Consider the following 17088-nt stretch of genomic DNA (forward strand, 5'->3'; position numbering starts at 1 on the left):
TATCACAGGATATTGAATATAGTTCCCTGTGCTATACAGGGAACAAAAAGCATTTGACAAAATGCAACACTCTTTCATGATAAAAGCACTCAACAAGCAGGTAATAAAGGGAAATTACCTCAACATAATAAAGGTCAAATATGAAAAGCCCACAGGTAGCATCATACTCAAAGGTGAAAGACTGAAAGCTTTTCCTCTAAGATCAAGAAGAAGATAAGGATACCTGCTTTTGACAATTCTATTCAACAAAGTACTGGAAGTCCTAGCCAGAGCAATTAGGCAAGAAAAAGAAATAAAGGCAATCCAAATTCGAAAGGAAGAAGTAAAATTATCTCTGTTCACAGGCAACATGATCTTACATGTACAAAATCCTAAAGAGTCCATGAAAAACCACAACCCTCTTAGAACTAATAAACAACATTCAGAAGCAAAATCGTAGGATACAAAATCAACAACAAACATCAGTTGTGTTTCTATATGCTCTCAATGAACAATCTGAAAAGGAAGTTAAGAAAATAATTTCATTTATGATAGCATCAAAAACAATAACATACTTTGGGATAAATTTAACCAAGGTGGTAAAAGATGTGTACACTGAAAACTACAAAGTGCTGCTGAAAGAAATTAAAGACACAAATAAATGGAAAGACACCCTGTATTCGTGGGTTGGAAGACTTAAGATTGTTAAGATGTCATTACTACACAGCAGGATCTACAGATTCAAAATCCCAACAGCAGTTTTGGCAGAAATAGAAAAATTCATCCTAAAATTCATATGGAATCTCAGTGGACCCCAAATAGCCAAAATAATCTTGAAAAAGAAAAGCAAAGCTGGAGGTCTCACACTTCCTGATTTCAAAACTTACTGCATACAAAGATACAGTAATCAAAACAGTGTGATACTGACATAAGGTCAGGCACATAGGCCAATAGAATAGAAGAGAGAGCACAGAAATAAAACTTTGCATATATGGTCCAATGATTTTTGACAAGGGTGCCAAGATTATTCAATGGGGAAGGAACAGTATTTTCAACAAATGATGCTGGGAAAGACTGCAAAAGAATTAAGTTGAACTCTTACCTTACACCATGTATAAAAATTAACTCAAAGTGGATCAAAGACTTAAACGTAGTCTAAAACTATAAAACTTTTAGAGGAAAACACAGGAGGAAAGCTTTATGACACTGGATTTGGCAATGCTTTTTTGGATATGATACCAAAAGCATAGGCAGCAAAAGTAAAAATAGATAAATTCAACTATGTCAAAATTTAAAACTTCTGTGAATCAAAGGACACAATAAACAGGGTGAAAGGCCATCTAGAGAATGGGAGAAAATAGTTGCAAATCACAAATCTGAAAAAGGGTTAATATGAAGAATATATAGAGAACTATAACTCAACAACAACAACAAGAAAAAAAAACCCAAATAACCTGATCAAATATGGGCAAAGAACTGGAATAAACATTTCTCCAAAGAAGATATACAAATGTCCAACAAGCATATAAAAAGATGCTCAACATTACTAGTCATTAGGGAAATGCAAATCAAAACCACAGTGAGATACCACCTCATACCCATTAGGATGGCTACTATCAAAAACAAACAAACAGCAACAGAAAATAACAAGTGTTGGCAAGGATGTAGAGTAGGGGAACACTAATGCACTACTGAGAATGTAAAATGGTGCAGCTGATAGGAAAAACAGTAGAGCAGCTTCTCAAACAATTTAGAATAAAATTATCATATGATCCAGCAAGTCCACTTCCGGGTATATACCCCAAAGAATTGAAAGCAGGAACTTAAAGAGATATTTGTACACTCATGTTTATAGTAGCATTATTCACAATTGCCAAAAGGTGGAAGCCACCCAAGTGCCCACTGACCGATGATTGGATAAGCAAAATGTGGTCCATCCATACAGTGGAATATTATTCAGTGTAGGAGGAAGGAAATTCTGACACATGCTACAACATGGATGAACCGTGAGGACATGATGTGAAATAAGTGTCACAAAAAGGCAAATTTTGTATGATTCCACTTATGTGAGGTACATAGAGTAGTCAAGCTCATAGAAACAAAATAGAATAGGGGTTGCCAGGGGCTGGGGAAGGGGGAAACGGGGAGTTGTTGTTTAATGGGTACAGTTTCAGTTTTGCAAGATGAAAAATTCTGAGGCTGGTTGCACAACAATGTGAATAACTTACAACTACTGATCTGTACACTTAAAAGTGGTTAAGACGGTAAACTTTATATGTATTTTACCACGATTCAAAAAATGGCTAAGATGAAGGGACTCACTCAACCTCAGGATGCTGGCACAGGGCAATGTCAGGGTTTGAACCCAAGTCTAATTCCAAAACCTGTACCTTTGATTTGTACCCTGTGATTTTCAGAGTAGAGAGTGATTTAATAATGAGAGAGGAGACAGGCAGGACCTAATAGAGAAAACAAGTGCATTTCTTAAAGGCTCCTGCATTTTAAATGTTTAAAAATTATATAGTGAGTCCATAAAATATTGAGACGTTTAAACATCTCTTAACAATGACCATCTGCTCTGATGACTCCTGTGCTTTGAGGAAGCCTCCTCGGGAAGCCGACTTAGTTATGATGTTGCCCTGAGGTTCGCTGACGTTGTCGCTGAGGTTCGATGTGTACCTGGAACCGTCCTTTGAGCTAGGTTTCAACCTTGCATCACCTGGAACTGGGAAGCCCCATCTCAGACCATAACTTCCCGCTCCCAGCCTTCCTTATTCTCTGTCTCGTCCTCTCCTTGAGTCACGTAGCCTTTGCTCCCCGTCCCCTCCCTATGCGTAATGCCCTACGCTCACCCAGCCTGGGCCCTGCTCGAGCTCACCAGCTCCTTCAAGTCCATCCTGGCCCCCAAACCCTCCTGCCACCCTCAAACTTCTGTCCTGAGGCTGTCCCAGTGCCCTCTGGGCCCCCCAGCCAGCAGGTTCCTGGTCTTAGGCTTTTAATTCTACTTTGACAACAGCCTCCTAGGTCTTCACCTCCTGCACCTGCCTGCATCCTCCGTCTGCTTCTCCAGACCCTCCTCCATCCCCTTCCACAGCGCCCTCTGCCCAGCAGGCCCACCTGTGCAGCTACATCCATGGGCTGATGGGCTCCTTGACTCTGGTTTCTGGTTGGGTTTGGCCAAATGCGGGGGTTAGAGATCAGAGCAGGGAGGAGAGAGGTTGGGGTACTTACTCCCCTGGCTTCCTTTCTCTGGGGCCACACAGCTTCCCTCAGAGGGACTCTACCCAGCCCTCGGGGTCTCCGGGTCCCAGGAAATGCCCCTGCCCCTCACCCCTCAGCTCTGGGGGTGGGAACAGTCCTCACTCATACTAGCTCTGGGCCCTGCACTATCCTTTGTGGTTTCTCTGAGCCCTGCCCACTCCCTGTGGAGTCCCTTCAGGAAACTCCCCTCCATCACTCCACACCCCTGTGAATGTGCCTTCAGCTCCCTGCCAGGACCTGGACTTCCCAGGCAGGGAGAAGCTCATAGATGGAAACTTCAAGGCTTCTTTTAGCTGCCAAGGGCCTCCGGGTGGTCCTGTCTTCATCTCACCCTTGTCTGGTCCCTCTCCTCAACCATCTCCTCTTCTGCATCCTCACCTTGACAGTGTAACTTCCGTCTTAGCTGTGAACGTGCTCACCACCCCCTCGGCCTGGAAACACCGCCCCTTCCCCCTTCCTTTCCTTTATTGTCAAATGGCTTCAAGAGGTTCCTCTCCCGCTGGGTCCTCAACCCACTGCCATTGCCCTCGGGGGCCTCCTCGGGCTCTCGGCCTCCCTGTGACATGTGACACAGTTGTCAGAGAGAGGCACGTGGCCTGGTGGTTCAGGGTTTGGGGGAGCAGGGCAACGTGGTGGTTACTAGACTGGGCTCGAGCCCAGCTCTCCTACTTCCTAGCAGGGTGACCTTGGGCAAGTGATACCTCAGCTTCCTCATCTGTAAGGTAACAAAAGGACAGTCTTATAAGTTACTGGTGACGTATAAATGATATAATACATACTAAAGCACTTAGAAGAGAACATAGGGCAAATGGGAAATGTTCTCTATTATGAGCAAGAGGATGGGCTCTGGAGTTAGAAAGCCTTGAGTTCAAGTCCCACCTCTGCTACCTTCCAGCTGTGCAGCCTGGGGCATGGTTCTTTGCTTCTCTTTGGTTGCTCCCTGAGCAGCAAAAATGAGTTTGATAAGCTGGGCTTTGTAGGATTGACAAAAGGTACTGCTTGGTGACTTGTTCAAAGGAGTGGGATAACATTTTTGAAATTAACTTGTGTGTGTGTGTGTGTGTGTGTGTGTGTGTGTGTTTTATCTATTTCTCTTAACCTTTTGGTTCTAGGCTATCCCATCCCCCAGCCCTATCCCCCCACTGCCTCAGGAAAGGGATGTAGTACAGAAATAGTAAAAAAAAAAAAATGGGGTTTTCAAAAGAATAAGGATATGAGGAAACGGCCAGGCGCTGGTGAGACGACGAGTCTGGGAGTGGAAGGAAAGAAGAAGCTTCTCTGCTTCCCCGTCAGCTGGATCCTTCCTCCCCGGTCTCCCTGGGAGAGCCCTGTGGACCGGCAAGTCCTCAGGAGAGGCTGCTCCTGAAATCAGACTGCCCGAGCGTGGTGCCCAGTGCCCCAGCCTCCCTCTGTGACCTCAGGCAGGATACTCAGCCTATCTGTGCCTCAACGCCCTCATCTGTAATGTGGGGCAAACAACACTAACCTCCTAAGGATGAAATGAGTTAATACACTCGAGAGTGAAAAGAACAGTACCTGGCACAAAGCAAGCTGTCTCTGTGATGAATACCCTCAGCCTGGCAGCAGCTCTCTGGCTCCCTCACCTCTCTGACTGCTTCCAGGTCTCCACGCCGGGCTCCTCTCCCCTCAGATGTCCGTTTCCTCCTCACTCTGTCCATGAGCTGGGGCCACTGTGCCACCCCCTCGATTCGCAGGTGTGTATTTCCAACCCCTGGTTCATCTCCAGGCCCCAAACTGCCTGGCCGCTTCCGGGATGTTCAGGTGCTCACTCAACCCGTCCTGCTTCCTGCCCTCTTGGTAACGGGATTATCACCTGCCAGCTCATCCAGCCATCTTTCTCCATGGCCTGTGGCATTGATCCTACTGATACTTCCAGAAAGCTCTCAGACCAGTCCCAAAGCAACAGTCCAGTCAGGTGGTAGTATTAATGTGGTGGGCAGAATGGTCTCCCAAAGATGCCCATGCCCTGATCCCCAGAACCTGGGAATATGCTCCATGAGGTGGCCAAAGGGACTGTGCCGATGTCAAGGTTACTAATCAGTGCTCTTAAAAGAGGGAGACTAAGGACTTCCCTGGTGTTGCAGTGGTTAAGAATCCGCCTGCCAATGCAGGGGACACGGGTTCGAGCCCTGGTCCGGGAAGATCCCACATGCCATGGAGCAACGAAGCCCGCGTGCCACAACTACTGAGCTTGTGCTCCAGAGCCCACGAGCCACAACTACTGAGCCCACGTGCAACAACTACTGAATCTGCATGCCTAGAGCCCGTGCTCCACAACAAGAGAAGCTACTGCAATGAGAAGCCCGTGCACCGCAACAAAGAGTAACCCTCGCTCGCTGCAACTAGAGAAAGCCTGTGCTCAGCAACGAAGACCAAACCCAGCCAAAAACTTTTTAAAAAATTTTTTAAAAGTGGGAGACTATCCTGGGTTATCCAGGTGGGACTAATTGAACTCCACCAGTCCTTATAAGCAGAGAACTTACTCTGGCTGGATTGGAGAGATAAGTGGTGTTTCTTGCTGGGCCCCCACTTAACAGCCCCAATGCTCCTCTTCCTGGGAAAGCACCAGGTCAACGTTTCCTCTTTACCCAAATCCCCCCCAGATGGCACCACCTCAGTCTGTTGCATGAATGAGGATCACGAGAACATTGATCTCACATTTCACTGACAACCCCCATTCTCCATTCCACAGGGTGGAATTTCCCTAGCTTAGTCAATTATCTTGTTATCTCAGTTAACTGAGAATTTCCAATTTAGATATTAGATGTTCCCAAAGCTAAATTTACACTCAAAAAATGAAGCTTCTGTTTTTAGAAGCTTGAGTCAGCTCAGTCTGAAACTCAGCCCCACCTCCCCCGACTAGCTGTGTGATTTGGGCCAGTTCCTTAACCTTTCTGAGTCCCATGTCCATGTCATCAAATGCGGATAATAATGATAATAGTAGTTCTCACCCGCACAGGATTAGTTTTGTGGATATAATGCTATAAATATATATACAGAACATACATAGATGATGTATAAAGCCATGTGAGATACAGTAAGTAGTCCATAAATGTATGCTGTAGCTGTTTGCATTATGTATGCTATTCAAAAGATTATGATCTTTCTTTCATCTCACATCCATCAGAATGGCTACTTTAAAAAAAAAAAAGGGAAATAACAAGTGTTGGTGAGGACGCAGGGAAAGTGGAACCCTTGTGCCCTGTTGTGAGAATGTAACTTGGTGCAGCCACTATGGAAAACAGCATGGCAGTTCCTGAAACAATTAAAAATAAAATTATCATATGATCCAGCAAGTCTACTTTTGGGTATATATCCCAAAGAACTGAAAGCAGGGCCTTGAAGAGATATTTATACACCCATGTTCATAGCATTGTTTGCAACAGCCAAAAGGTGGAAACAACTCAAGTGTCCATCAGTAGATGAATGAATAAACAAAATGTGGTGAATCCACACAATGGAATATTATTCAGCCTTAAAAAAGGAAGGAAATTCGGACACATGCTACAGCCTGGATGAACATGGACATTATACTCAGTGAAAGGATATTATACTCAGTGAAAGAAGCCAGTCATGAAAAGACAAATACTGTTATGATTCTACTTATATGAGATACCCAGAGTAGCCAAGGTCATAGAGACAGAAAGCAGAATGGTGGTTGCTGGGGGCTGGGATGGGGGGACAAGGGGAGTTGTTGTTTCATGGGTGCAGTTTCAGTTCTGCAAGATTCAAAGAGTTCTGGAGATGGATGGGGGTGATGGCTGCACAACAGTGTGAATATATTTAATGCCACTGAACTGCACACTTAATAAAAGTGGTTAAGATGGTAAATTTTATGTTATGCATATCTTACCACAATAAAAAAAAAAAAAGAAAAATGAGATCACGATCTAGCCCTTTCCTCTGAACTTTTTCCTCTTGGAAGCCCTCCATCTGCTGGTGAGAAACTAGTCCCATCAATTGCTGTGCTGGGTACTGACCAATGAAATCAGCCGCCAGTTCCCAAACAGGGGACAAAACATTCCCTGAGGACTGGTGAGACCTAACAGGTGAACCCCCAGAGCAAGGAGCACTTGGGGAGAAGCCAGGGGTGAGGTGGGGGGGAGGGGGGAGGAGGGGAGCACGACCCAGGCAGGAGGACAAGCGCGATGCAGATGGGGAGCCAGCAAGTGCACCCTCCCAGGCCTGTTTCATTCCGTGGATTTCCCCACAGAGAGTCCACCTGTCACCTTATGTCTCAAAATGCAGGTGTTCGCTTAGAATAAGAGAAATGTGAATTAAAATGACACTGGTACCATACTTCACCCCGTAGATCAGTGAAGATCCAATGGGGGGTCAGCACCCTAGGCTGGGGAGGGAGTGGGAGACGGGCGTCCACTGCTGGCAGGACACCACGTCTGGAAACCTCTGGTGGACAATTTGGCCATGCCCATCAGAGCTACAGCTGTGTGTGTCCTTTGACAGAGCAGACATATCTGCATGTCCGTGAAATTATGCAAATAATAGGAGAATCCCAGCAGCCTTGTTTAATAATAATAAACAAGATTATGGTGTAGGCTCTGGTTCTTTCCTGAGAGGCAGCCCAGAACTGACAGGGGCCAGAAAAAGGGACGAGAGTCATCCGGCTGGATGGGATCTGGGGTATGTGTATGAGATCAGTCTGGCTTCACGACCCTCAGATCCCACGCGAGAAGGGCTGACACAGGCTGGAGAGATGGCTAAACCCATGAGAAAGGAGATGCCTGGCAGGACACTGACCACCGAGGGTGAGGGGTGGACACCAGCATTTCATCCCCCTGTCATGTCTGTTCTTTCTTTTTCTCTTCCATCTCCACCTTCCTAGCTGCAGCCCTGCACTGACTTGGGCTGTCCTAGAGCTCAGTCTTCTAGGGATCCTGGAACCTCACTAGGGTGGGACTGGGGGAGTCCCTGGGGAGGGGGTAGGGTCAGTCAGCCCTTCATTGTTTACCCTTCGCTTCTCTTTTCCTCAAAACAAAGTTTATTGAAAGAATACACACACACACACACACACACACACACACACACACACACACACACACAAAGCAGGAGCTCTGCTGATCAAGAACGGAGAGGGAGGGAGCACTGATGTTGGGGTTCTCAAAGTGTGGTCCTGGAACCAACTCCAGGGACTCCATTCCCCCCACCTGAACCTGGGGAGCATATAAATGTGAAGATTCCTGGGCCTTACCCCAAACCCACTGGGTCAGAATGCCTAGGAGTTCATGTTGAACAACCACTCTTAAACATGCGGAAAATCCAACAACCACTGGCTTTGGTGTTTCTTCATTCTGGAAGAACTGAGTCCCTTTCTCAGCAGAGATTAAATAACAGCCATATCCAACTCTAAAAAATACACTTCACAAGGCACATCAAATCATATAAATTATAACTTGCAAGGTTTAGCTGTGAAATGAGCAAGGCTGAGGCTTTTGAGCCATGTAAAATGGGAGAGGGGAGATTGTGAATAGAGCTCCTGATGGCTCGTCTGCACACAGCAGCCGGGATTTTCACTGGTAGGTCTCCCCCTTGTTTACAATCCTTCAAGCCTTCTTCCCACTACTTTCAGATAAAGATCAAAACCCTTATGGTGACATGAAGGAGGCCGACTTGTCCCTTAGCCCTCCTCCTTCCCACTCTGACTTCTGGACGCCCTGGTTTTCTCTCAGTCCCTTGGGTTCACAATATGCTCTTCCACCCCAGGGCCCTTGCACATGCCATTCCCTTCTCCTATTGTCTAGTTAAGTCCTCCTTGTCTTCCATATTCCTTTCCTTTACAGCCCCAATGTTGGAATGGAATTAGTCACACCTTTGTGGGATCATTTGACTTATTTCTCTCTCTCCTGGCAGCTTCCTGATGGCAGGGACCATGTCCAGTTCTGCCATCACTGTACCCCTAGACTTGGCTCGGTGCTGAGGCTCTGGGTAAATACTGTGCAATGAATGAGTGATAGCAACCGTTATCACTGTTGACTAGAAACAGTTCTCACTAGCCTGGCTATAAACAGGCTTCCTACTGCCTTAGGGAACCAAACTCCTTACAGGATATAGAAAAAAGTCTGGAGGGTAAAACCCTGCAAATATCAATATTGATTTTTCCCTGAGCCAAATGATTACAAGTGACTTTTATTTTCTTCCTTATATTTTCCTTTCTCCCAATTTTTAAAAACAAGAAGCATGTAACTACCTTCCATTATCGGAAAGAGTAAATGATGTCGAAATACTACGATACCAATAGTCCAAACAACATGTCAGCCTTGCTGATGAGTAGAAATCTTTAGAAGCATAACTGCGTATTCTTTAGGATTGATCCAGGCAAATAAAACAAACAATCTTTTTTATTTGCTAGATGTAACCTCTGGGTAATTGCAAGGATGATTTTTAGTAATATAAATCCCTGACATTTTTGTTTTGTTTTGTTTTGTTTTGTTTTTTGCGGTACACGGGCCTCTCACGGTTGTGGCCTCTCCTGTTGCGGAGCTCAGGCTCCGGACACACTGGCTCAGCGGCCATGGCTCGTGGGCCCAGCCGCTCCGCGGCATGTGGGATATTCCCAGACCGGGGCACGAACCCGTGTCCCTTGTATCGGCAGGCGGACTCTCAACCACTTCGCCACCAGGGAAGCCTAGTGACGTATTTCTTAAGCTAAGTCCGAGGAGCAGTAAGCAGTCAATTATTTATATACAATGAATGCAACTCAATTTCTGTCTAGTTAATAACTGTCCTCATTAGTTCCCTTTTCCAAATGGCTTATTAATGTCAGTGGATCCTCATCTCAACCCTGTGCACCTCTGAGGATTCTTCTCAGTCTCTGTTTTAGGAGACCATAATAATGATCATTGTGACATTCACTGAGCACCACATGCCAGGCTCTTTATATGCACTTCTCACTTAATCCTCAGAATAACCCTGTGAGGTAAGAGGTTTACAGACAGGGAAAAGGAGCTCAGAGTGATTAAGTAATTTGGTTGAAGTCACTCAGCCACAAAGTAGCCTAATGAGATTCAAACCCAGCTCTGTCTATCTCCAAAGCCTGTGCTTTTAAAAATTACTACAGTTTTCTAATGTCATAGTCAGGTTCAAAACAGAGATCTCTGTCTCTACTTTAGCCAGACAGGAAATAAAACTACCCCAAATCTATGCCTTGTTAGGATAAAGAAGAAACTACAGTTCTTCTTCTTCTTCTTTTTCCTCCCACTTTGCACACTGAACAGATGTTCTGTGTCCTTGAAGGGAGACCATATCATGGAGGAGAATCTCACGGGGACGTTCATGGAGTTATCTTTAAATCTGTTGCGTTTACAATAAACACTCTCAGAAAACTAGGAATAAATGGGGAAATTTCTCACTTGGTAAGAACATGTATAAAAACCCTACAGCTAACCTCCTACTTAATGGTGAAAGAGTAACTGCTTTCCCCTAAGGTCAGGAACAAGCAAATATAAGGATTTATACACTGCTCTTGTTCAGCAGAGTCCTGGAAGTCTTAACCAGGGAAATAAAGCAAGGAAAAGAAGATTAAAAGCATTCAGATCTCCTTTTCTGAAAGAAGAAATAAAATTGTTCTTATTTGCAGATGACATGATTGTTTATGTATAAAATCCCAAGAAATCTACAAAAGCCCTTATATAAGAAAGTGCAGTTAAGGTTGCAAGATACCAAGAAGCATACAAAAATCAACTGTATTTCTATATACTGTCAATGAACATGTGGACACCAAAATTAAAAATATAATACCATTTACAATCACTCAAAAAAAACAAAAAGAGAGACATAGTTAAGTGTAAATCTAACAAAACATGTACAGGACTCGTATGCTGAAAACTACAAAACACTCAAGAGAGACACCGAATAAATGGAGAAATATACAATGTTCATGAATTGGAAGACAATGTAGGAGTATATCAATTATTCTCACATTGATATATAGGATAAAACACAATTCCAATCAAAATTACAGCATGATATTTTGTGTATACAGACAGGCTTACACTAAAATGTAAATGGAAAGGCAAAGGAACTAGAATAGGTTAAAAAATTTCTTTAAAGAAAAGTGGGAGGAATCACACTACCTGATTTAAGACTTACATAGCGACAGTAATCAAGGCTATCTCATAATGGTAGATCCATTATGACAAATAGATCCATGAAACATAATAGGGAACTAAGAAGTAGCCCCCATAGAAAGTATGGCCAGATTATTTTTGACAAACTTGCAAAAGCAATTCAATGGAGAAAGGATAGTCTTTTCAACAAATGGTTCTGGAACAACTAAATATCCACATGCAAGAAAAATGAACTTTGACCTAAATATCACATCATTAACGACAGTGAACCCAAAATGGTTCATAGATTTAAAAATTTCTTTCTTAGAAGAAAACATAAGAGAAAATCCTCAGGGTCAGGGACCTTGTGGCATGTTCTTAGACATGACACTAAAAGCATGATCTATAAAAGAAAAACTAACTACCTGGACTTCATCAAGAGTTAAAGCTTTTGCTCTGTGAAATACTCTGCTAAGAGAATGAGAAGACAAGCTACGGATGGGAGAAAATATTTGCAAACCATCTATCTGACAAGGGACTCATATCTAAAATAAAGAATTCTCAAAACTCAATGGTAAAAAACTAAACAATTCGATTACAGACACTTAAAAGATATGAAGAGATATTTCACTGAAGAGGATATGCAGAAGGCAAGCATGTACATGAAAAGACATTTAACATCACTATCGATTTGGAAAATGCAAGTTAAGACTATGATGAGATACCACTACACACTTACTAAAACAGCTAAAATGAAAAACCGTGTTTAGGCTAATTGCTGGTGAGGATGTGTCTCATACATTGCTGGTGGAAATGAAAAATGGTATAGCAACGCTGGATAAGACTGGCAGTTTCTTTACAAACCGAATCTATATAAACACATATGTTAATCCATGCAATCATACTCCTGAGCATTTATCACAGAGAAATAAAAACTTATGTTCACACAAAAACCTGTACACAAATGTTTATAGTACATTTATTTGTAATAGCCCCAAATGGAATCAAAATGTCCTTCAAAAAGTGAATGGTTAAACATAGGTGATACGTCCATACCGTGGACTATTACTCAGCAATAAAAGAACAAGCTAATAACCTAAATGGATGTCAAGGGCACTACACTGACTAAAAAAAAAAAAATCAATCACAAAGGTCATACATACATGATGAAAATTATAGAGACGGAGAACAGATTAGTGGTTTTCGGAGCGTGGGGACGATGGTGGGAGGAGGAATTGTGACTATAAAAGGAGCATCACAAGGGACATCTCTGATGATGGAATACTCCTATATCCTGAGGGCCACACCCAAATCCACACGTGGTAAAATGGCACAGGACTCCACACATGCTTCGTGCCATTCTCTCTACTATTTGTGCATCTATAATTATTTCAAAATAAAGTTTAAAAAAATCTGTTGAGTGAAGTCTGAGAGTGGTCTGCCTTTCACAGTCCTAAAGGGATTCCATTGCATTTCTCTTTCTGCTTCAATATTTTAATCCCTTTCAAAATGTTAAAAGGCTCAAAGCCACTGTTTTTATAATTCCTTACTTACAATTTCTTCCAACTTCCTTGGCTGTCAATGAGCTGGGACTGTGGACCAAGCCACAGCTAATTCAGAGAATGGAATGAAATGAAGTGAGAGAGCACTGAGGCCATGCCCAGGGCTTACCCTGATTTACTACTTGGAGGTACGGGGGCGGGGGAGGGCTCTGAGGGGCCCGTAGTCTCCAGAAGCTCTGGAAAGGGCGAGAGGTCATTGCTCAAGCTGGGCACTTCAGGTGGCCGTGGCTGCCAGACGTGGAGCAGGTGAAGGTCAAGCATCAGCTCTACGCCCACCTTCCAAACCGCGCCATCAGGGTGGGACACTGCACACACAGTCAGCAAAGGACACAGGGCCCATCGCACTTTGCACTGTGCTCATTCTTACCACATGTGCCAGGGAGACCCAGCACATGTGGGGAATGGTTATTGGTGGCACACCGAGGAAGGCTGGGACTGTTAGCCAGAGGCTGTGCTTTACAAGAGACTGGAGTCCACAGAACAGTAAGGACTTTTGGTGGTGTGAGGGGTAGGGAGGGTCGGGGACTGGCTAGGAAGAGGTCTTACCTCTAAAACAAGGTCTGAATTTTCATGCCTTCCAATCGTAGTGCTTTTATTCAGGACAAAATAGCCTTCTGCACTCTTTAGATAGGCTTTCATATTCTCTGCTTTCCCTATAAAAGGTTTTCAGAAAACAATTTTGTTAGAAAAATACAGTCCTCTAATTATTCAATGTCATATTTAGAATGAATGGAATACACCATAATGTCCACAGGAGAAGTCAGCAGAGGTAGGAGTGGATAGCTGGATTTAACAATGATCACAATGATAATTCCGCACATTTTTAAGACTGTCCTTTTAACAGTGATAGCCGGCATAGATGAGCTTGCTTCTGATCACAAGAGGACATCCTTTATGTAACTCAGAGCACAAACAAGCAATAGCAAAAAAAAAAAAACCCAAACAAATCTGAATTCCACTGATAACCGCTCTCCACCTCCCATTAAGCTTAGTTTGGGGTTAGTTATCTGACAGAATCAAATACTCAGTGTTACTAACCCACCACTTACTAGCTCTGTGACTCTGAGTGAGTTACTTATTCTCTCTCTATGCCTCTGTTTCCTCATCTGTAAAATGGGGCTAATAATACTCTGTATCCCAAAGAGTTTTGTGAGGATTAAATGTGAAGCATCTAGAATGGTGACTGCTACACTAAACACCCATTTGTCCTACTGTGATTGTGACTGTTATTAATCTTGGGCTTCTGAACTTTGACTCAAGAAACCCCAACTTCTACAGAGCTTCTTAAAGTGTGGAAGAGTCAGTCATCGAGGAAATGGGCATTAGAAGATACTTTCTTTTTAAGTCACTGCATTCCTTCATATATTTAGGTTGAAAAAAAAATGATTTCCAAAGACAAAATATCAAGATTATAGCTTGGCTGTACGGTCAAGACTCTGTACGTATCTTTTGCTGGCATTTTATTACGAAAGTGTCAAACACACAGAAAAGTTGAAAGAAGTGGATGGTGAACTTCTATAGAACCACCACCCAGATTCTACAATCAACATTTTGTTCTATTTGCTTTATCACATATCTACCCATCTATACATTTTATATTTTAATGCATTTCAAAGTAAATCCTATACATGTTTTTAAATTTTATTTATTTATTTTTGGCTGTGTTGGGTCTTCGTTTCTGTGCGAGGGCTTTCTCTAGTTGTGGCAAGTGGGGGCCACTCTTCATCGCGGTGCACGGGCCTCTCACTATCACGGCGTCTCATGTTGTGGAGCACAGGCTCCAGATGCGCAGGCTCAGTAGTTGTGGCTCACGGGCCTAGTTGCTCCGCAGCACATGGGATCTTCCCAGACCAGGGCTCGAACCCATGTCCCCTGTATTAGAAGGCAGATTCTCAACCACTGTGCCACCAGGGAAGCCCTATACATGTTTTTTATTTTTTTTATTTTTATTTATTTATTATTATTATTATTTTTTTAGCGGTACTCGGGCCTCTCACTGTTTTGGCCTCTCCCGTTGCGGAGCACAGGCTCCGGATGCACAGGCTCAGAGGCCATGGCTTACGGGCCCAGCTGCTCCGTGGCATGTGGGAACCTCCTGGACCAGGGCACGAACCTGTGTCCCCTGCATCGGCAGGTGGACTCTCAACCACTGTGCCACCAGGGAAGCCCATATATACATGTGTTTTAAAACATAAAAATTTCAGTGACTTCAGCTGGTTCCAAGATGTTGATGATAATTCACATGATATTGGAATTCTGATCCATCTCAGTGCCATGTCAAACATAGTCTCTTTTCTTTTTTTTCCTTTTTTTTTTTTTTTTTTGGCTGTGTTGGGTCTTCGTTGCTGCATGCGGGCTTTCTCTAGTTGCGGCGAGCGGAGGCTACTCTTCCTCACGGTGCGCAGGCTTCTCACTGCGGTGGCTTCTCCTGTTGTGGAGCACGGGCTCTAGGTGTGCAGGCTTCAGTAGTTGGAGCACGTGGGCTCAGTAGTTGCGGCACACGGGCCCTAGTTGTGGCTCGCGGGCTCTAGAGTGCAGGCTCAGTAGTTGTGGTGCACTGGCTTAGTTGCTCCGAGGCATGTGGGATCTTCCTGGACCAGGGCTTGAACCCGTGTCCCCTGCATTGGCAGGCGGATTCTTAACCGCTGAGCCACCAAGAAAGTCCCCAAAGTCTCTTTTCAACTGAAAGGTCACTGAAGTGTGAAGTTGTTAGACTGTGGATAAAAACAAAAATCATCTAGGTCTGACCGTAGAGGGTCTCCGGTCTGGCTCTGCTTTCCATCAACATCTCCATCATCATTCCATCACTGAATCCCTACTAAGTGCCAGGCACTGGGCTATCCTTTTACACACATGGCCTCTTTTCATCCTCAGAACCACCCTGCGAGGCAGGTGTCAGTATTGTCCCGCTTTACAAATGAGGAAACTGAGACTCAGAGAAGTTAAGGTCACACAATAGTAAGTGTGTGACAACTCTGAGCCTTTGCATGTAACCAGTGTACAAACCTCCATTGCTGCTGATGGGGCAGAGTAGGGGTGGGGGATTTGCACTGTCTGCTGACACTTGGGACATGTAGTAAAAGAAAGTCCTTGAAACCAGCATTCTATCCTCTGAAAGGAAGACGAGACCCTACCTGGGGGTAAGAGAAATAAAAATAAGCAGGATAGTTTATATTTGTAAACTTTGAGGCCTGTGGATGTCCCACAAATATTGATGCTTTCAGATAATGAGAAATACATTTGATTAAGTTCGCTGTCATGTATACAGGGGAAAAGACATTTCCTCTTCCCAAAGAACCATGCTCTGCTGCCTTCAGTTATTAATCTTCAATTGCAGAGGACCATGTTAGCACGCAACACATTCAAGTCTAATTAAGCTAAAATGGAAACTTCCAAGAAATGTCTCTTCTGCAGGAAAACCACAGGAAACGCCACTAATCGAAAACTTAAACTTGGATCATGTGCATATTTGTTTTTTAGCTCTCACCCCAGACGTCCCCAAGGCTGGGGTCTTCTCTCTGCTCAGACGTCCCCCCTCGGGGCAACCACCTAACTGACCACTCTGGCTAAAGGCACCCTCAGTCATGTTATTCCCCTGCTAGTTTTCCCCTGCTGTGTTTCCTTCCTTGTACTTATCATTCTCTGACATGTTCTTGTTCCTTTCATTAGTTATGCTTGCTGTTGGTTTCTCTTTCACTAACATATATGTTCCTGGAAAACCAGGACTGTGTTCATTTTGTTCAGAAGCGATTCTTCATGGGTATTTTGTGTTTGTACCCATCTTCAGAGCAAAGGCATTGAAAGATTTTGTCCTGCACTCACTTTCCGAGGATGCTTGTATGGCAAACAGCCTGGGAGGATAGAGGTAATGTTTCTAATAAAGATAACGGCTCCTTCTGGGGCAAAAGTTGGGCAGGTTTGCTAGCAGCCCCTTTCAAAGATTGCAGTTTCCTGAGTTTGGAGTTCCTTACCTGGGACACAGACCCACTGTGCGCACAGCATCCACACTGGCTGCTCTGCACCACCCCGAGGGACTTTCAGGGTAACAGGAACCAATGTGCATATGCAGATCTGCTGCCTGTTATGTCAGCTGTGCTGTGAGTCATCGAGTTCTTTGTTTCTGGCCCAGGAGTCTCTTGTCTTCTGCCAGGAACTATAAGCTGGGCAGGCTAACTTACTAACTTTCAAACAGGGTCAAATGT

The 17088-nt window shown here is 44.1% G+C and overlaps 2 protein-coding genes and 1 pseudogene across 3 annotated transcripts in view; all 3 read right to left on the reverse strand.

Moving 5' to 3' along the window:
- Window positions 1-13525, reverse strand: part of LOC309808078 (forkhead-associated domain-containing protein 1-like) — a gene marked incomplete at both ends in the record, with an annotated part of 196499 nt that extends 182974 nt beyond the window's left edge. Inside the window, one exon of the mRNA XM_082628085.1 lies at window positions 13433-13525. Within this exon, the coding sequence (XP_082484211.1) occupies window positions 13433-13525 (93 nt within the window). The remainder of the gene's footprint in view (window positions 1-13432) is intronic.
- LOC309808894 (centrosomal protein of 78 kDa-like) overlaps window positions 1-17088 on the reverse strand; it is a 981446-nt pseudogene that overhangs the window by 750344 nt on the left and 214014 nt on the right. The window lies entirely within an intron of this gene.
- Window positions 1-17088, reverse strand: part of LOC309807680 (interferon regulatory factor 6-like) — a 445413-nt gene that overhangs the window by 357218 nt on the left and 71107 nt on the right. The gene's annotated exons all lie outside the window — the stretch shown is intronic.

This window comes from Mesoplodon mirus, assembly GCF_964341445.2.
Source record: "Mesoplodon mirus genome assembly, chromosome: 7".
NCBI lineage: Eukaryota > Metazoa > Chordata > Mammalia > Artiodactyla > Ziphiidae > Mesoplodon > Mesoplodon mirus.